Source organism: Panthera pardus, unplaced genomic scaffold, assembly GCF_024362965.1.
Source record: "Panthera pardus isolate Hobbes unplaced genomic scaffold, ASM2436296v1 HiC_scaffold_2, whole genome shotgun sequence".
Lineage (NCBI taxonomy): Eukaryota > Metazoa > Chordata > Mammalia > Carnivora > Felidae > Panthera > Panthera pardus.
This window is the reverse complement of record NW_026526765.1, coordinates 122,208,014-122,228,714: the sequence shown is the minus strand read 5'-3', so window position 1 is coordinate 122,228,714 and position 20,701 is coordinate 122,208,014. Positions and strand designations below refer to the sequence as shown.

The 20,701-nt window shown below is 44.8% G+C and overlaps 1 protein-coding gene across 1 annotated transcript; it reads right to left on the bottom strand.

The window, feature by feature from the left end:
• Positions 1-56: 56 nt before the first annotated feature.
• Positions 57-12,534, bottom strand: LOC109252089 (uncharacterized). The gene is made up of 14 exons (XM_053907679.1): positions 12,405-12,534; positions 12,085-12,170; positions 11,962-12,009; positions 11,698-11,817; positions 11,126-11,203; positions 10,776-10,858; positions 10,229-10,315; positions 10,034-10,150; positions 6,123-6,256; positions 4,846-5,054; positions 4,690-4,773; positions 2,137-2,304; positions 1,166-1,321; positions 57-1,091 (listed from the first exon to the last, which is right to left on the bottom strand). Exons 1-14 carry the CDS (start codon positions 12,532-12,534, stop codon positions 930-932), a joined length of 1,662 nt encoding a protein of 553 aa, XP_053763654.1. The 3' UTR covers positions 57-929.
• Positions 12,535-20,701: the final 8,167 nt, after the last annotated feature.

Sequence of the window (20,701 nt, the reverse complement as noted above, 5' to 3'; positions counted from 1 at the left end):
ATTGTCCTGTGTCATCTTTGTTGCATAGATTCTCTCTAACATAATTTTGTTGTCCTAGTGCCCTGAATGTCTTAATCCTCGAGTAACTGATAGACTAGGAGAAAAGACTTCTATCTATTGCTAGGAGCATTATTTCCTTTGAGGGCTCCATGGAGTGGAAACTGTTCTGTCACAACTTTTCAAATTTCTCTAAAGCACGAAGCCTGGGCCCTGGAGAATTTGGAGGGACTCTTGGGAATAGGAGGTCCTGGCTGGGCCTGGCAGGACAAACCAAGTTTTAGGCTAGAGAACTCATGGATTTAATATGGTTTTGATTCTTATTTCCTCTGGTTCCCTCACTGATACTCCTTCCTGCCATCTCTTCTCATGGCCAGAGGAACATCAGGCCTTGCTCCCATGGGAGCATACCTAGTAAGCTTACACACACGCACGCGCACACGCACACTGCAGACCTACTAAAGAATCTGGGAGAGTAGGGTTTGGGAATCTTTTTTCTTTAATAAGCTAAGTGATTCTGCTGCACACTTCAGCTTGTGAACCACCACATGTGCAGTGTAGAACTATAGTTCTAACAGGCTTGAATTTGAATTCTGGCTCTGTGACTTAGCGGACTTGTCCTTGGGCAGTTACTTAACCTCTCCTAGCTTTAGTTGCCTTACCTCTGAAATGGGGGTCAAGTGGCACCTACTACATAGGGTAGTGAAAAAGGCTAAAATGAAGAGGTGGATATTAGGTACCTAGCAGGGACTGACACAACGAGACCTGGTTAGTGGTATCGTTCATTATCCATAGTGAAGGTTAGCGTAGTTATCCCAGCTCCCTCTCCCTTCTGGGACAGTGAAGAATGAAGAGAGAAGCAGCTGCCCCTGAAAGACTACTGATCACCAGACTTCTTCCCAGGGCAGCCATCCAGCACGACTGGCCCCAGCCTAGCCTATACCCTGCTGAAGCTGCTGGTTCTGGGCTTGAAGCTCCTGGTTCTGTGTGGCCAGTTGGAGCGTGTCTTGCAGGATACCAGCCAGCAGGCTGCGGTGGTGATGTTCTGTGGTCATGGTCTGCTCCTCCCACAGCCCTCGCCAGGCTCGAAATACCTGTGCCCAGATTCAGAGATGCTTGTCAGTCAGCCTTGGAACCATTTCAAGGCCTGCCTTCTGTCCCCACTGACCTGCAGTGTATGGCATGTCCGAGCCCGGGCAGCCTGCACGTGCACGTCATAGAGGGCCATGAGGTCCTGCTCTGCAGTGTCCCGCTCTGCCTGAAGGGCCTCCAGCTGGAGTCTCCATAGTGTCTGCTCCCGGTGCCATCTCTGCCTCTCGAAGGCCTTCAGTGATAATACATATTCTTTGTTCAGTGCCACCTGTGTGCCAGGCTTTGTTCCTAAACACTTCATGTGTATTCATTCATTTTAGCCAATGAAACCCAGGGGAGGAAAGTGGTTGCCATTTTAGTTTTCCAAATCTGGTAGTTAGATTTGGAAACCATGAATCAGAGAAGTGACCTAACCTGCCCAAATTTGCATGGCTAGTGAGGGACAGAACTGAGATGACACATGACCTTCAATGGTTCACTGTCATTCTTAGGGTAAAGTCCAAATTCAGAGGCATGGCACACACTGGTCTCTTTAGCCTCATCTCTGACCATGTACCTGCCGGGGCCCCCCAGATGGACAATCTGCAGTACCCAGACTGTACTTTGCCATTGCTTCCCTCTGGACCTTTGCTCATAAACCATAGTCCTCAGAACGTATCCTCCCATCCCCTCACGCTCACAAGTTTTGTTTCCTAATTTGGGCAAACAAGTATATTCAGTGCCTCTATGTGATGCGTATGAACTTCACACATGGAGTTCAGTCTAGTGAATTCCTCTGGCTGATTTGTTTTTCAAGTCTCAGCCTAGATGCCATCTTTGCTCCTCTCCTGCCTGAGTCAGGCACTCTTCTTTGTCCCCACAAGCCCCTAACTCCCTGCATCACTGCACTTAGCCCTGAAAATTGCTACATCTGTCCCCCATAAAGCTATGAGGATCATGAGAGAGGGTATGGCCCACTCTGTTGTGACTGAGGCTGGATTCCAGCCCCCAACACAATGCCTGAACCAATTAGAAGAAGCCTCAAGTCCCCTACTTGACCCTCCTCACCTCCTTTCCGGCCACCAGGCCTTTGACCTGGTCACCTTCCACCTCTTCCTCCTCCTGTTCCAAACGCTTCAGTTCCTTTTGGATCCATATCTGGTGCTGTTCTTGAAGTCTCTTCCTCTGTGCCTGGGCCAAGAAGAACTGCAGGGCCACATCTGGGGCGTGCCAGGCCTACATGGCATTAGTTTAGGCTCAGCCAGAAGTCTGTGTGTGCCACAGCCTCGGGATACGGTGCCCAACTTTCCAACAGAACCCCACCACCAGGGCTGTTCCTACAACTACGTCTGGAACCTAACTGTCCTGTAAGAGCCTGTGGCCTGGACAGAGACTTGGGGCCATGGGAGAAAGGTATTGGCTCTGCCAATAGGTGCCATGGAGGCCTTAAGGATCCTATACTCCTAATGTGGCCCAGTAGGAAAACAGCCTTCCCATGCCCCTCTCTTAGGAATCATAGCCTGTCAGGTCCTCTCTTTGTCAGAAGCTCCATATTTGTCCCTGATGTTGGGGCACAGAAGCGGTAGACATGTTAGCTGTGCTCTGCAACTCTTCAGGCCCCCAAGAGCTTCCAGCTATTCTGGGGTACATGAGGTATTACCTGTTCCTCAGAGTGCCTAGGAGGATGCTTTTGGTGGAGCCCAGGTCCTAGAGATGCTGTTACTCCTACTACTGGAGGAAAATGCAATTAAGCCCAACAAAGGTGGAGGGCACCCAGCTCCACCCCAAGCTCCAAACCCACCTTTGGGCTCTCCCTGGAAGCCTGGGCTGTGGCTTGCTGTTGAATCTATCACCTGCAGAGAATATATTAAGAATGGGAATTCCATCCCCTTCCTCCTAGGATAGTACGTGTTAAGCTCAGGACTTTGAAATCAGACAGATCAGAGTCTCAGGCCCTCCTTTCCTCAGCTGTATAACCTCAGGCAGGTGTCTAATCTTTTGAATCCATTTCCTCACCTGTAAAATGGAACTAATAAAAGTTATAGAGGTGCCTGGGTGGCTCAGTTGGTTGAGCATCCAACTTCATTTCAGGTCATGATCTCACGGTTTGTGAGTTCAAACATTGCATCGGCTATCAGCACAGAGCCTGCTTCAGATCCTCTTTCCCCCTCTTTCTCTGTCCCTCCCCTGCTCGCTCGCTCTCTCTCTCTCTCTCTCTCTTTCTCAAAACAAATCAAATAAACAAAAAAACATTTTTAAAAAGTTGTAGAGAGGGGCGCCTGGGTGGCTCAGTCGGTTAAGCGGCCGACTTCGGCTCAGGTCATGATCTCACGGTCCATGAGTTCGAGCCCTGCGTCGGGCTCTGTGCTGACAGCTCAGAGCCTGGAGCCTGTTTCAAATTCTGTGTCTCCCTCTCTTTGACCCTCCCCCGTTGATGCTCTGTCTCAAAAATAAATAAACGTTTAAAAAAAAAGTTGTAGAGGGGCACCTGGGTGGCTCAGTCAGTTAAGCATCTGACTTTGGCTCAGGTCATGATCTCATGGTTCTTGGGTTCGAGCCCTGCGTTGCGTTCTGTGCTGACAGCTCAGAGCTTGGAGCCTGCTTCAGAATCTGTGTCTCCCTCTCTTTCTGCCCCTTCCCTCCCCTTCTCAAAAATAAATAAAACCTTTTTAAAAAAAAGTTGTAGAGAGCACGAAATGAGATAAGACACCCAAAGCGCTAAGCAGTAGCAGATGCTGCTCAATAAATGGGAGCTTACATGCCTAAGTCCCGAAGCTCAGGGCTGTAAAAACAAGTTGTAAGTATGAAAAGGGTAGGACCAGGAGAAGGTGGACAGAAGCAGCATTCCAACCGCCCTTTGGCAAATCCTGGAAGACAGCACCCCCTTCTGCACAGGAGAGGCCATGCATTCTAAACGGATGCAAAAGCATATTGAACCTAAGGACTTGGGTGTTTGTACCTCTGCTGCCTTTGATTATCTCAGTGACCCTGAGACACTCAGATCCCTTCTCTGAGCCTCAGTTTGCTGACCTGAAAAATGTGAGCAATACTGTTTTCCCTGCTTAAAGTAATTTTATGGCTTCCCCTTGACCTTCAAGACAAAGTCCAAACATCTCAATAAATTTACAAAGCCCTTTATGACCTGGCCCCTACTTATCTCTTCAATCATTCTCTCTTGACTCTTCCTCAAAATATCCTACAGCAAAATGACCTGCTTGCAGTCCCCCAAAGAGATCAAGCCCCTGCTTACTTCCGAGACTTGACCTGTTATTTTCTGTGCCTGGAATGTTTGTTCTTCACTCATCTTTGCTGGCTACCTCCTTCAGAAATCAACATCCCCTGTGAAGTGTTTAGATGCCCTACTGAACCCTGTGTTGATAAGGCCTTCAAAGCACTGATCATGGTGTTATAATTGCTTCTCTCCAGAAGATTGCAAATTCCATGAGGACAGGGGTTTCCCAGGGCCTACGTGGCACTATGCCTGACACACTGAGAAGTCACTAAAATGTTTGGAAATCAATAAATTAGTGAACAAAGAAAGGGACTCCTCATAGTGCTCTGTAAATAGGAGAGAAGGCAGACATCAATGGGGCTCCTAAGAAGTTGAGCCAGAAAACATACCTGTAGTTCTGGGAGCCCCACAGCCTCAGCTTTGACCCCTTTGAGCATCTGGCTTCCTGGGCACTGGCTCCAGGCTTTTACCACCTATGGAGAGAGGGTTTAAGGTAGGCTCCAACCGCTACTCTCTTCAGCACCTCCAGGCCTCACCTTGCTTACCCGCAACTCTCGCAGTGCCCTGCCCAGCTGGCTGAGCCCACTTTCTGTGAGGGTGTCCCCAAGGAGGCCTGAACGCAAGCTCTTCAGGTTTGCCCGGCGGGCCCGTGCCTCTTCTACTGCATCCCACTGGGTGGGCCTCACCTGTTTCACCTGCATCCTCCTTCCCGAGGCCCCCAACAGAGCAGCTCTGAGTAAGCTCAAGGAGCCACCTAATAAGGGGAGACTCAGAGTGAATCACTCCTTCTGGACTCCAGAGCACACTGCCTGTAATACTTTTAATTTTTATTAATACTACTTACAAAAAATAGCTAACACCTATCAGGCTTTTACATGGGCTTGGCACTATGCTAAGTGTTTTTGTGGATCACCTCTTTTTATCCACACAACACTCCAATGAAGCAGCAACTCTAATTTTTTCTGCCTACCCCCACATTTTCCAGATGAACCAAATGAAGCTTAGAGAGGTCAAGCAACTCCCTGGTGAGTGGCAGAGCTAAAACTTAAGCCCAATTCTGTCTGACATTAAAGCCTGTGCCTTTAATCAGGATACCAAATTGGCCTATGGATAAACATACTTTTGTCCTTCACTGCTTTATCCTTAAGGGCATGAACTGGCCTAATTTTTCTTCCTTACTCCACAGGGCCTGGCACAGTGTGTGGTCTGGGATTATGTTAGCCAAATTAATGTGTGCTTACTAATTTTGGATATGGAGAGCCAGACTTTTTCTTTCTTTTCACTTTTATTGTAGAAAATTTCAAACATGTACAAAGTATAGGAAATTCAATCTACTTATCACTCAGCTTCAATAATTGTCAACTCACAGCCATTCTTGTTTGATCTATACCCTCCACTTGACCTCCCCTAAGTCTCTGACATCATATCATTTCAGAGAGGCCTGATTTTTAATAAGTGTATGAAAATAGGCAAGTTCTTTCCCTTCTCTGATCCTCCCTTTCCTCATTTATAAATTAGGCCTCCCTCCCTAAGTTAGATGTGTCTCATGGGGTTGTGGTAAGAATAAAATGTATTAGTGTGAAAATTCTTGGTTAACTGTTGAAAGCCTCTGAAGGGCGAGGGGTTGCTTTTACTATCAGCCCTGCCTTTCCAGACTTTGGCAACCTAGCCATACTGGGACCTTTCTGAATCTTGACCCTCCCAGAGGTGAGGCTATCTCTGGACTGGGGTTGGGGCTGCAGGTGTTTCGGTGAGAGGGGTGGTCAGGCATAAGTTAGATGTCAGAGCTCCCCAAAGAACCCCACACCCTTCCCCAGGCCACCTTGAGGGTCCAGGCGAAGAAGAAGACCAGTGTAGTTGTTTCCTTCCAGGAGCCATGACACGATCCAGGGCAGAGAGCCCTCTACCTCCTCACCAATAACCTTACCAGCCAACACCTGCAGCAGGGGGCAATCTCTGCCAGAAGGAGAGAGGAAGAAAGGAGGTGTCCACTGGTGGATGGGGAAAGAAATTGATCCAAATTACATCTGATGGAAAGGTTGACTATTTCCAGAACTTTGGTGCACCACCAGGCAGATTTGCAACCTTGCATAGACCCTTTTTTAAATTTTATTATTTAATTACACAAATAATATATTCTCATAGTGCAAAATTTAATTTGTCTATCTGATAAGGGACTTGTATCCAGAACATACATTTATGTATGTATGTATGTATTTATGCTATTTTTATTTGTTTATTTTTATTTTTTAGAGAGAGAGAGAGGGCATGAGATTTAGGGGCAGAGAGAGGGAGAGAGAGAGAATCCCATGCAGGCTCTGCACTGTGCAGAGCCTGAAGCAGGGCTCAAGCTCACCTGGTAAGGGACTCAAACTCATGAACTGTGAGAACCAACTGAGCCACCCGGGCGCCCCTATCCAGAATATTTAAAGAGCTCTTACACCTCAGTGATAGAAGACTAATCACCCAATTTATTTTTTATTTATTTATTTTTTAAGTAGGCAACACATCCAACGTGGGGCTTGAACTCACGATCCTGAGATCAAGAGTCATATGCCCTGGGGTACCAGGGTGGCTCAGTTGGTTAAGCATCCGACTTCAGCTCAAGTCATGATCTCACGATTTGTGAGTTTTAGCCCCGTGTCAGGGTTTGTGCTGACAGCTCAGAGCCTGGAGCCTGCTTTGGATTCTGTGTCTCCCTCTCCTGCTCCTGCTCTGTCTCTCAAAAATAAATAAATGTTAAAATTTTTTTTTTCTTTAAGAGTCACGTGCCCTGCCAACTGAGCCAGCCAGGTACCCCTAATCACCCAATTTAAAATGGCAAAGCAAAGTGACATCCACAAAAATGGCAGAGCATGGAACTCTGGGGATCTGTCCTTTTTCAGCAACATGTGGAAAAAATGGTCAGGATCAACCTTACAGGAACTCTGGGAGACAGTGAAAGGTTTACTACAACCAAGTGAATGCTTACCCAGGAGAAAGCAACTTAAGTATGTTGAGATCTTTGTGGTGTTTTAACTTAACCTAGCCCCAACCTCCTCCCCAGCACAGAAGTTGTCTTGAGGACAACAGCCCATGTTTCTGGAGGTGGGGTGCTTGGCTCTGGAGGGAGCAGAGTAGATTTTGTTCCCAAGGAACTGTGTTTGTTGTTTTCACTGTCTAGGGTTCCCCCCAGAGGACTGACGAAAAGGGCTTCCTTTTGTTTCCCTTACCTTGGAACTCTCTCAGGGCAGAGCAGCTATCTTAGATGATAGTCGCTCAAAACATTGAAAAGATGAAACAACAAGCAAAAATAACAGTTGGGGCAAACAACAGATGCATGGAAAGACTGGGAAGAAAAGTTGGGGAGTCAGATTGCGGTGGGGGGGGGGGGGAATGGGGGATAAGGAAAATTCCCCCATGCACCAAGGAATCTAGAAAGCCACACACATGCCCAGAGCAGGATGCAGGCTTAGAAAAGACCTGAGAAGATGGCAAGTTTTCATTTCTGTTTTTTTAAGCTCACTGTAAGCAGGAAGTAAGGCTAAGGCAGAGGTGTAAGTGGAATGGTGAAGCATAGAAGGACTGACCCAACACAGAGCCCATCTATGGAAAGCTGGAGATTTTTAAAATTATTTTTTCTTTCTCTTTTTATTCCTTTAAAATGTTTTTGTCCCAGTAGAGTAAGGAATTCTATGTCAGGTCACTAGCTAACCACTGAGATGACAGAATGGAGACTTCAGTGGCAACAAAGAATCCAGCCTTTGCAAAAATTGTTTGGAAAGTAACTAAGCAAACAGATAGTTGCAGCCCACAGCAAGCAACAATGCAAACCCTAGAGGGGATGGGGAATCTCTTTTTCAGAGTTCCCCCATTATCATATCCAAAATGTCAGAGCCTAAGGAAAAGAAATGGAGATGTAAGAGACCAACATAATGAAGAATATAATCTTTACAAAAATAAAAATTCTCAAATTGGGCAGTTTCCAACCAAAAAAATATCTGGCATGCAAATAAAGATGCATGGCCCACCCACAGGGGGAAAAAAATTAATAGAAACTGTCCTTGAGGAAGCACAGACATTGGATTCACTAAAGACTTTAATCCAACTATCTTAAATATGCTCAGAAAAGTAAAGGAAATCAAGAAAATGATGTCTCAATGAATAGAAAGTACGAATAGAAGCACAGAAATTATAAAAAGGAACCAAAAAGAGGGGTGTCTGCCTGGCTTAGCAAGGGGAGCATGTGACTCTTGATCTTGGGGTTGTGAGTTTGTGCCCCACACTGGGTGTAGAGCTTACTTTAAAATAAAAATAAAAAAATAAAATAAAATAAAATAAAATAAAATAAAATAAAATAAAATAAAATAAAACAGGAACCAAGTAGAAATTCTGGAGCTGAAAAGTATAGTAACTGAAATCATAAATTCTCTAGAGAGCAGATTTGAGTGGGCACAAGAAAGAATCTCAGCAAAGTTGAAAATAGGTCAAAAAAATTATGCAAAAAGAAAAAAGAATGAAGGAAAATGAGCCCAAGAGGCCAGTGGATGCATGAAGTGTATAAATACATGCAGAATGAGACTGTCAGAGGGAGAAGAGAGGGAAAAAGGGGCAGAAGGAATATTCAAAGAAATAGTGCTCAAAAATTCCCCAAATTTATGAAAGACATGAATCTATACATCCAAGAAGCTCAACAAATTTCAAGAAGGATAAACTCAAAGAGATTCATGCCAAGACACATTATAATCAAACCACCAAAAGCCAAAGAGAGAATCTTGAAAACAGAGTAAGAGAAGCAACTTGTGATGGTACGAGTGATCCTCCATAAGAATGAAAACCAATTTCTCATCATGAATTGTGGAAGCCATTAGTGCCTGGCTGACTCAGTCAGTACAACATGTAACTCTTGATCTCCAGGTTGTGAGTTCGAGCCCCATGTTGTATGTAGAGATTACTTAAAAATAAAATCTTAAAAAAAAAAAAAAAAAGGAAGAAAGAAATTATGGAGACCAGAATGCAGTGAGATGACATATTTAAAGTGCTGAAAGGGGTGTCTGAGTGGCTCAGTCGGCTGAGCATCCAACTCTTGCTTTCAGCTCAGGTCATGATTGCAGGGTTGTGGGATAGAGACCCACATCAGTGTGGAGGCTGCTTGGGATCCTCCTTCCCTCTCTCCCTCCCTCCATCTCTCTCTCTGTCACTCTGCTTGCTCTCTTTCTCTCTCTAAAAATAATGCTGGGAAAATAAAGTGTGTCAACTAAGAATTCCATATCTGGCAAAACTATCCTTCAAGAACATGTGAGAAATTAAGGTATTCCCAGATTAGTAAAAGCTGAGGGAGTTCATTGCTGGTAGACCTGCCTTATAAGAAATGCTAAAGGATGGGGCACCTGGGTGGCTCAGCTGGTTGAGCATCCGACTTCAGCAAAGGTCATGATTTCATGGTCTGTGAGTTTGAGCCCCGTGTCGGGCTCCGTGCTGACAGCACAGGCCTGGAGCCTGCTTCAGATTCTGTGTCTCCCTATCTCTCTCTGCCCCTCCACAGCTCATGCTCTGTCTCTCTCTCTCTGTCAAAAATAAATAAACATTAAAAAAATTAAAAAAAAAAAAAAAGAAATGCTAAAGGAGGGAGTCCTTCACCATGTCAGAGGTGAGGAAATGAGACTCTGAGGCTGCCCTGGGTCTCTGCATCCATACTTCAGCCACACCCCCACCCTGTTCCCTAAAGCAGTCAGAAGATTCCATCAGACTTACAGGTCTCTGGGGAGCTGCAGGATCCTCAAGGTCCCTCGCCACATACCCCGGGTCCCAGGCCCCTCGGGAGGGTCAGGCCCTGGGCAGGACATGGTGACAGTGAGCAGAGAGCAGGCCCTGTGGAGGACAGGGTAGGATGAGACCAAATGCCTAAGGGATAGGGGTTGGGGGTGACAGGTGCCCTCCTGTCCTCACCTGCCTTCATCCCCTGCAGCTTGTAAGTATAGCTCTGAGGCAGCTCTTGAGTCAGACACCTCCACCTCACTGGCATTTTCTACCACCCTGGAGGATGGGGAGACGAGCTCAACTCCTAAGCACCTCCTAAGAGGTTCTGGGGTTCTGTCCAGCCCCCCAGAACCTCTGCATGGGGAGTCCATTGGGGTCCCAAGAGCCTGTAAGAACCATCCCCAAGGTTCCAAGCTCAGTATATCCCCTGAAAGCCTCTCATCTTCATTACCTTTTTTCTCCTGTCATCTGCCCAGTTCTGCTCAACGAGATACTCACATCACCCAGATGGTAATGACTGAGTGGAAGAGGTGTAGATGGATAGGGTAAGAAGAGTGAGAGGGCTGGGGATACGAGCTGCAGGGAAGATGATGAGTGGGTGTAATGAGCACAACCCCAGGTGCAGAGCTTCCCTTCTGCATGGCAGTGGGGAGAAACCTCCCACGGCTGGGTTTGGGGGTTTCAGCCCTGCCTTAAGACAAGCACCCTCAGATCCCGTTGGCCCCTGGAGACTCACAAGCCCAAAGGGGACACGTCTAACACCGATAGGTTCTCTCTCCCTGGAGAGAGCAGGTCCTGAGTCCTTCCACTGGGGCTGAGCTGCAATCACACAAGCACAACACCAGTTACAAACAGCCTTTCCCAGACCTCATCTCACAAGATCCTCCCGCTGGGGCTCCTTGAGTCAACCAGGGCACCAACATTCAGCCATTTCAGGCAGGAAATAGGAGACCTCAGAGAGGCAAGCCCACACTGGTCAGTGGCAGATGAGGCTAGACTCAGTCTCTTCTGGCTGCCTGCGAGCTTCAGGCCCTTTCCACAGCACCACCATTGGTTCCCAGGGCTCCCTTCCATGCAGGGTCTCACCTGCACCAGGCTAAGGGTGCTAACCCCAGGAACAGCGCCCCTGTGGGCCAGAGTTTCCTCAAACAGCATCTGCAACAGCTAAAGTGGAGAAAGGGGTTCAGTAGGGATGGAGAAAGGATAAATCTGTCCTTCAACAGTTTCGTGACGGTGAAGTCTATGCCCGGTTCTATGCTACGTGCTGCGGACACAGGGACACAGTGTCCAAGACAGAAACAGCCCCAGCCCTCACGGTTCACAGTGAGCCAGTCAAATGAGTAGACATTTTCAATGAGACCTGCTGTTTCCTAAAACAGGGGCCTGCCTATGATGAAGTTCTGAGGCAGCTATTTTGACTTGGGGGCATTTTGACGAAGCCCTGAAAACAAAACTTTCAAGTTTATTATCGGTATTATGAAAAACTGTGAATATTAGACCTTGCTGGATATTTCATGTTTGCACACCACCCCGTCTTGACCCTCACCCTATGGGCCCAGTCCGCTAGGGAGGGGAAGGGAAGTTTCTCAAAGGTCTCCTGGAGGAAACAACACCTGAGCCTCATGAGACCTATGCTTGGTAGCTCCCCCAGGACTCACCTGAGGTACAAGCCGAGGTGTCTCTGTTTCCCGACCCCGAAGCAGTAGGGACACACTGTACCCTCGGGCCACCAAGCCTAGTGTGGACTGGACTCGTGCTAGCAGCTCCTGCTCAGCCTCCTGCAGGGGACACAGGCATATCCCCTAGTCACAGGTGCCCTGACCCAGCCTGCCTGAGCCATGGGCTTGGGAAACCCTTAGCACTCCAGGATCCAGACGCCTGAGATTCCCGTCCTCCTCCCGTTTCCCTACAACACCCCCTACCTGAGCAGCATCAGAGCCCAGGACTCTGTCAAAGGTGATGCATTGTTCCTGCAGGGGAAGACTGGGCTCAGCATTGTCACTCCCATCTTCCAGGGCCTCACCCGCACCCCGTCCCATTTCTACCTGAGAGTCTAGAGTCTCCGGCTGAAGCAGGCAGATGCTCTGGGGCCCCTCCAGAAGCAGTGTGGGGCAACATGTGTCCTCAGGGCCTGAGAAGGATGGACTGTATATTAACTCCCGTGCCTAAGTCCTGCCCTCGACTTTGGCCTCAGTTTCCTAACCTAGAGTACTGAGCACAGGATCAGACCCCCTGAGAGGCGGAGCTTCCTCAAAAAGCATCTGCAGCAGCTAAGGCTGTAAAATGGCCTTGGCTTCCCCTCTCCCAGGAGGCTCCCCCAGGCTGCATTACTTCGAAGAGTGAATGTGTAAGGCCTTCTTCTCACCTGATTCTCTTCCACTGTCAACTTCTACCACCACAGTCAGCCTGGCCTGGGGGTTGTCCATGAGGGCTGGGGGCACTGAGCTGCCCTGGCCCAAACCAGCCTCTGCGCTTGCTACCTCTCCACACTCCATGGCTTCTATGCCTCTCAGATTCCCCTCAATAATTCATCTCCCTGATCTGCAGGCTCTGGGTAGGGCCTCTAAATAACAATTTATCAAAGGAGGTGATAGTCCCCTCTTTTCTGAGTGAATCAGAATGTTGCATGGGATTCTTCTTTTTTTTTTCCCCTCTTTTGAAAAGGGTCAAACACATATACCTGCAAAGAGAAAGTATGATGAGCCTCCAAGCACCCAGCTTCGGCAATTACCAACTTATGACCAGTCTTATTTCTTCCTTTCCCCTTCCCATCCCCTATGGATTCTTTTGAAGCAAATCCTAGACACTGTCTATTTCATCTATAGCTTTTTCAGCATATATTTATAAGATAACTACCTTTTTTTAAATGACAGCTTTGTTAAGATATAGTTCATATACCATACAATTCACCCATTTAAAGTGTTTATTTCAAACATACCTTAGTATGTTTGCAGATAATGTGTAACTATCACCACACCCAATTTTAATGTTTATTTATTTCTGAGAGAGGGAGGCAGAGTGTGAGCAGGAGAGGGACAGAGAGAGAGGGAGACACAAAATCTGAAGGAGGTTCCAGGCTCTGAGCTGTCAGCACAGAGCCCGACATGGGGCTCAAACTCACCAACTGTGAAATCATGACCTGAGCCAAAATCGGATTTGTGGGTTTGAGTTCTGCGGTGGGCTCTGTGCCCACAGTGAGGAGCCTGCTTGGGATCCTCTCTCTCCCTCTCTCTTTGTCCCCCTACCCCCGCTCACACACGCACTCATGCTTTCTCTCTCTCTCTCAAAATAAACATTAAAAAAATAAAATCTTGGGGCGCCTGGGTGGCGCAGTCGGTTAAGCGTCCGACTTCAGCCAGGTCACGATCTCGCGGTCCGTGAGTTCGAGCCCCGCGTCGGGCTCTGGGCTGATGGCTCGGAGCCTGGAGCCTGTTTCCGATTCTGTGTCTCCCTCTCTCTGCCCCTCCCCCGTTCATGCTCTGTCTCTCTCTGTCCCAAAAATAAATAAAAAACGTTGAAAAAAAAATTTTAAAAAAAAAAAAATAAATAAAATCTTAAAAAATGTTAAAATAAAAAAATGGAATCACACAGTGTGTGTTCTTTTAGGGACTGACTTCTTTCACTTGGCATAATGTTTTCAAGGTTCATCCATGCTGTAGCATGCATCGGTACTAACCTTCCTATGACTGAATGATGTTCCACACAGAGATGAAATGACTTCTGTCAGCAAATATGCAGAGTTTGCCCAAACTTCACAGCTAAGAGCACAATTTCTATAAGATTGCCTTTACTACAGACACTAGTCATAAGCTTGGGGTCCCCAGTCCTTCTTCCCTCTGACCAGTTAGCTACATTTTCAGGTGTTCCCACTCTTCCTGCAGGTTCCATTCTTTGCTGGAATGACTTATAGAACTAAGGAAGGCATTATCCTTATTGTATCTGCAACAAATTTTCTGACACCAGCTGGGGTCCTATATTTCAATCCAATTTTGACACTAACTACCTGGAATTAGCAGCAGCTCCCACAAGTTAAAATGCAAGGTCCTCATCAAGAACCGTAAGATCATGCCCTGAGCTGAAATCAAGCGTTGGACACTTAACTGACTGAGCCACCTAGGTGCCCCAGATTTGGGGTTCTGATGACTGACCACCCTTCAGGCTCAGTAATTCACCAGAATGCTCACAGAACTCAAGAAAGTGCTCTACTTATGATTACCTTTTTATTATAAAAGATACACATGAACAATCAGATGAAGAGGTACATAGGGCAAGGTCTGGAAGAGTTCTGAGCAAAGGAACTCCTGTCCCTGTGGAGTCAGGGTGTGCCACCCTCCCAGCACATCAGTGTGTTCACCAACCAGGAAGCTCCCTGAGCCTCACTGTTCAGAGGGTTTGTTTTGTTTTGGTTTGGTTTGGGTTTTTGAATTGAGATTTCATTGTGTAGGCATGTTTGATTAAATCATAGGCTGTATGATTGAACTCAACTCCAGCCAATTACATGGTTGAATTTTCTGGTGTGCAGCTTCCTCCATCCTGAAGCTATCTAGGAATCCAGCCAGAAGTCACCTCATTAGCATGACAGAGAGATTCTTATCCTTCAAAAAACTCCAAAGGTTTTTGGAGCTCTGCTCCTGCAACTGGAGACAAAGACCCGCTATACTCCTGAGGTGCCTGGGTGGCTCAGCTGGTTAAGGTCCATCTTCAGCTCAGGTCATGATCTCATGGTTTCTGAGTTTGAGCCCCATAGTGGGCTCTGTGCTGACAGTGCAGAGGCTGGAGCCTTTGAGTTCTGTATCTTCCTCTCTTTCTGCCCCTCCCCTGCTCATGCTCTGTCTCTCTCTCTCAAAAATGAATAAACATTAAAAAAAAAAAAAAAAAGGACTGGAAAATTAAAAAAAAAAAAAAAGACTGGATATATTCTTTATTATATGACCAGCCACTCGATGGTTTTTCACCAAGGATCCCTTCTAGCAAAGGATCACACCTGTTTGATTATTCACATTTAGTATAGCATTTATGGAACAGATAGAACAATAAAAACATGAATACAGTAGTCTCCCCATCCTTATTTATGGAGGATATAGTCCAAGACCCCCAGTAGATGCCTGAAAACATAAATAGTTCTGAACCCTATATATAGTGTTTTTTCCTACACGTAAATATGGTGAAGTTTAATGTATAAATTAGGCACAGTAAGAGATTAACAACTACTAATAACAAAATGGAACAGTTATAACAATATGCTGTAATAAAAATCATGTGGATGTGGCAATGAATTCTTAGATATGATACCAAAAGCAAGAACAACAAAAGAAAAAAAATGAATTTAATCAAAATTAAAAACTTTTCTGCATTGGGGCGCCTGGATGGCTCAGTCGGTAAAGTGTCAGACTTCATCTCAGGTCATGATCTTGTGGTTCAAGAGTTCTAGCCCTGCATCGGGCTCGGGCCCTGTGCGGACAGCTCAGAGCCTGGAGCCTGCTTCAGATCCTGTCTCCCTCTCTCTCTGCCCCCCCCCCCCCACCTCGTGCTCTGTCTCTGTCTCTGTCTCAAAAATAAATAAAAACATTAAAAAATAAAACTTTTCTGCATCAAAAAACCATTATCAAAAAGTTGAAAAGACAGCCTACAAAAGAAGATAAAATATTTGCAAATTATATATTTGATAATGGTCTAGGATCCAGGATATATATACAGCTCCTATAACTCAGCAATATAAAGGCAAACAATTCAAGTAAAAAATGGGGAAAGATTTAAATAGCCAGTTCTCCAAAGAAAATATACACATGCCCGACAAGTACAAGAAAAGATGCTCAGCACGGTGGGTGCACCATATGACATTTGCACCAACAACATTTAAGCTTATTTATCCACATTCTCACCAATCGTTATATTTCTTTTTTCTTTTTATTAAAGCCATACTAGTGGCTGTGAAGTGGTACCTCATTATGGTTTTGATTTGCATTTCCTTAATGACCAGTGATTTTGAGAATCTTTTCACAGGCTTGTTTGGCCATTTGTATACTTCTTTGGAGAAATATCTATTTAAATTCTTTGCCCAGGTTTTAATTGTTGTTTGGTTTTTTGCAATTCATCATGAATAATGATGTTGACCATCTTTTCATGTATTTGTCAGGCATGTGCATATTTTCTTTGGAGAACTGGCTATTTAAGTCTTTCCCCATTTTTTACTTGAATTGTTTGCCTTTTTGTTGCTGAGTTATAGGAGCTGTATATATATCCTGGATCCTAGACCATTATCAAATATATAATTTGCAAATATTTTATCCTATTTTGTAGGCTGTCTTTTCAACTTTTTGATGCAGAAAAGTTTTTAATTTTGATTAAATTCAGTTAATTTATTTTTTTCTTTTGTTGTTCTTGCTTTTGGTATCATATCTAAGAATTCATTGCCAGATCAGAGGTCACGAGGAATAATTTCTGTGCTTTCTTCTAAGACCTTTATAGTTTTAGTTCTTACATTTGGGTAATTGATCCATTTTGAGTTAATTTTTGTATGCAGTATGAATTAAGGATACAAATTCATTCATCTGTATCTGGACATCCAGGTGTCCCATTGTCATTTGTTTAAAAGACTAGTCTTTCAGGGCACCTGGGTGGCTCAGTTGGTTGAACATCCAACTTTGGCCTAGGTCATAATCTCACTGGTCCTGAGTTCGAGCCCCACGTGGGGCTCTGTGCTGACAGCTCAGTGCCTGGAGCCTGTTTCAGATGGCTCAGTAGGTTGAGTGTCCACCTTTGGCTCGGTCATGATCTCGTGGTTCGTGGGTTAGAGCCCCATGTTGGGCTCTGTGCTGACAGCTCAGAGACTGGAGCCTGCTTCAGATTCTGTGTCTCCCTCTCTCTCTGCCCCTCCCCCACTCGCACTCTGTCTTTATCTCTCAAAAATAAATAAACATTAAAAAAAAAAAGGCTAGTCTTTCTTCATTGAATGTTCTTGACATCCTTGTCAAAATCAGCTATCCATAGAAACATGGGTTTATTTCTGGACTCTCACTTCTCACCCACTGATCTCTGTGTTTGTTTTTATGCCAGTACCACAGTGTCTTCATTACTCCTGCTTCACAATGGGTTTTGAAATCAGGAAGTGTGAGGCCTCCAACTTTGTTCTTCTCTTACAAGATTGTTTTGTCTACAGTATCTCTGGAAATTCCATATGAACTTTGGAATCACCTTGTCAATTTCTACAAAAATTCAGCTTGGATTCTTATAAGACTTTCATTGAATCTGTGGGTCAATTAAGGGAGAAGTGACATCTTAACAATATTAAGATTCATGAATAATGGGGCGCCTGGGTGGCTCAGTCGGTTGGGCATCCGACTTCAGCTCAGGTCACGATCTCGCGGTCCGTGAGTTCGAGCCCCGTGTTGGGCTCTGGGCTGATGGCTCAGAGCCTGGAGCCTGCTTCCGATTCTGTGTCTCCCTCTCTCTCTGCCTCTCCCCCGTTCATGCTCTGTCTCTCTCTGTCTCAAAAATAAATAAAAAACGTTAAAAAAAATTAAAAAAAAAAGATTCATGAATAAGGTATCCTCTTTAATTTCTTTCAACAGTATTTTGTAGTTTTAGGAGTTATAAGTTTGCTCTTCTTTTGTTATATTTACTCCTAAGTATTGTATTCTTTTTGATGCTATTGTAAATGAAATTTTTTAAAATTTCATTTTCAGGATGTTCATTGCAAGTGTATAGATATACAACTGATTTTTTTATTTTCTTAATATTTATTTTTGAGAGAGAGAGAGAGAGCACGAGCAGGGGAGGAGCAAAGAGAGAAGGAGACACAGAATAGAAAGCAGTCCCCAGGCTCTGAGCTGTCAGCACAGACCCCAATGCGGAGCTTGAACTCACCAGCCATGAAATCATGACCTGAACTGAAGTCAAATGCTTAACGACTGAGCCACCCAGTTGCCCCTACAATAGATTTTTACATATTGATCTTGTATCTTACAACTTCACTGAATTTGATTAGTTCTATTATATTTTAGTGAATCCACAGGATTTTTTAATATACATGATCATAAAATATATGAATTTTTTTTAAGTTTATTTATTTATTTATTTTGAGAGAGAGAGAGCACACACGAACGGGAGGAGGGGTAGAGAGAGAGGAGAGAGAGAATCCAAGCGGGCTCCACGCTGTCAGCACAGGACCTGATGTGGGGCTTGATCTCACCAGCATGATATCATGACCTGAGCCGAAATCAAGAGTCAGGCAGTCAGCCGACTGAGGTACCCAGGGGACCCAAGTCAAGCACTCTTTCTTTTTTCTTTTTTTCTTTTTTTTTTTGATGTTTATTTATTTTTGAGAGAGAGAGAGAGAGAGAGCCCAAGTGTGGGAGGGGCAGAGAGAGAGGGAGACACAGAAACTGAAGCAGGCTCCAGTCTCTGAGCTGTCAGCACAGAGCCCAACATGGGGCTTGAACCCACAAATCACGAGATCATGACTGAGCCAAAGATGGGACACTCAACCTACTGAGCCAACCAGGTGTCCCTCAAGCACTCTTTCTTAAACATAACTACAATATCATACTTTTCATACACAATACCATTCCTAAAAAAACACTATAAAGATTTTTTATATCCTCAAAGATCCAGGTCAGCATTCCAATTTCTTCCAGTGTAGGTAAATCAATGTGGCTCACGAAGAGTCACTTCTGAATTGGAGAATAAGGGGTTTCTCGGGTGTTAGAGAAAACAACACTCCAGGGAAAAGAGTGGAAACTCTTGACTCAGGGTATGAGGAAAAGAATTGATGTCTGTTTGTTTCCAGATAAGGGCACAGGAACAAAAGAGGAAGCTACAGAGAGACTGATTTTGGCTCAGAAATGGAAGTCCTATGACCTCAGTCCTACTCTTGCAGCAAAAATTCACCACACCACACCGGATATCCAACCTCACTGTGTATGCAGAAGTGGATCCCTTGCTTGTTATAATCCATCTCTTACTCCTTGTTACTTCCTTCCCTGTCTAGGGGGCATTTTTCAGCCACACCCTCATCAATGCAACTTGCTCAATCCTTGGGTCTCACTTGGGCTGCCCTGCGAAAGCACTTCAAATTTTTCTCTGCCAGTTTTTAAGTTGTTGTTTGTTTATTTATTTTCAGAAGAAACTGTTTCATGTACAGCTGTAGATTCAGCGTATCAGTGGGAGAAGATGAATTCAGGATCTACCCACACCACCATTTTGAACAAGAACTTCTACCCACCCCCAATTTTGAATAACTAAATCCTACTCCTAGGCTGCTGTACACTATCAGATCAAAAAATACCATGTGCCTTGTGACTGGAACTCTGACGCATATTTTCTGGTCTCCAACCTCAGTTAGGCAAAAGTTTTTATTTGACCTTAGTGAAGAAAAACGCTGATCAGTTTTTTTTTTCTCACTTAGCTCATGGAAACATTAAAGCCCTCAGCTCACTCTTCCTGTTCATTTAATCAACTTTTTAGTGAAGATTAATGGAGTGTCTATGTGCCAGGCACTGTTTTAGGGACTAGAGTTTCAGAAATAAACAAGATTGACACAATTGGTTCTCTCATGGAGCTTCCAACATAATACTACTCAACAAACAAACAAGATATGAATAAAGATGATTTCCAGTTGAGGTTAAAGCTGTGACGAAAATAACACAGGATGTTGCCATCAGGATGATGAGGCAGGAGGGGCTCCTTCAATCCTGAACTATGAGGTGCCTGCCATAGGAAGATCTGTATTACAGCTTCGATTTTATAGAAGTTCCACAGTCTCCTGTTACCGCCAGAGCATCTTTGTCTAGATACTCTGCCTCCCAGCCTGGGACTAGAAGGTGACTGTTTGTGTACTTACCCTAAGGCCAACCCTTCTACTCGTGAAATAGGTACCAGTCCTTTTTTTACCTATTCAAGGACCTTCCTTCAGCAAGACTCCATTCTTTCTCCTGTATCAAGTTTTCCCTCTCTACTGAATTATTCCTATCTGCATACAACCATGCTATTTCTCTTATCTTAAAAACCAATGAACATAACATCATACTCAAGAGTGAAAGACTGAAAACTTACCCTCTAAGATCAGCATCAAGACAAGGATGCCCACTTTTGTCACTTCTATTTAACATAGTGGAATCCTAGCTAAAGAAATTAGGGGGGGAAAAGAAATGAAAGGCCACCAAACTGGAAAGGAAGAAGTAAAATTATCTCTGTTCACAGATGGCATGGTCTTATACATAGAAAATCATAAAGATTCCACACACACGGGGCACCTGGGTGGCTTAGTTGGTTAAGTGGCCAACTTTGGCTCACGTCATGATCTCATATTCCATGAGTTTGAGCTCTGTGTTGGCCTCTGTGCTGACAGTTCAGAGCCTGAAGCCTGCTTCGGATTGTGTCTCCCTCTCTCTCTGCGCCTCCCCTGCTCTCTCTCTCTCTCTTTCAAAAATAAATAAACATTAAAATTTTTGAAAAAACAAGGATCCATACATACCAAAAAAAATCTGTTAAAATAAACAAAGTCAGCAAAGTTTCAGGATACAAAATCAACATACAAAATCCAATGAGTTTCTATACACTACTAATGAACAATCTGAACAGGAAATTAAGAAAACAATTCCATTTACAATAGCATCAGAAAGAATAAAATACTTAGGAATTAGCCAAAGAGATTAAAGACTT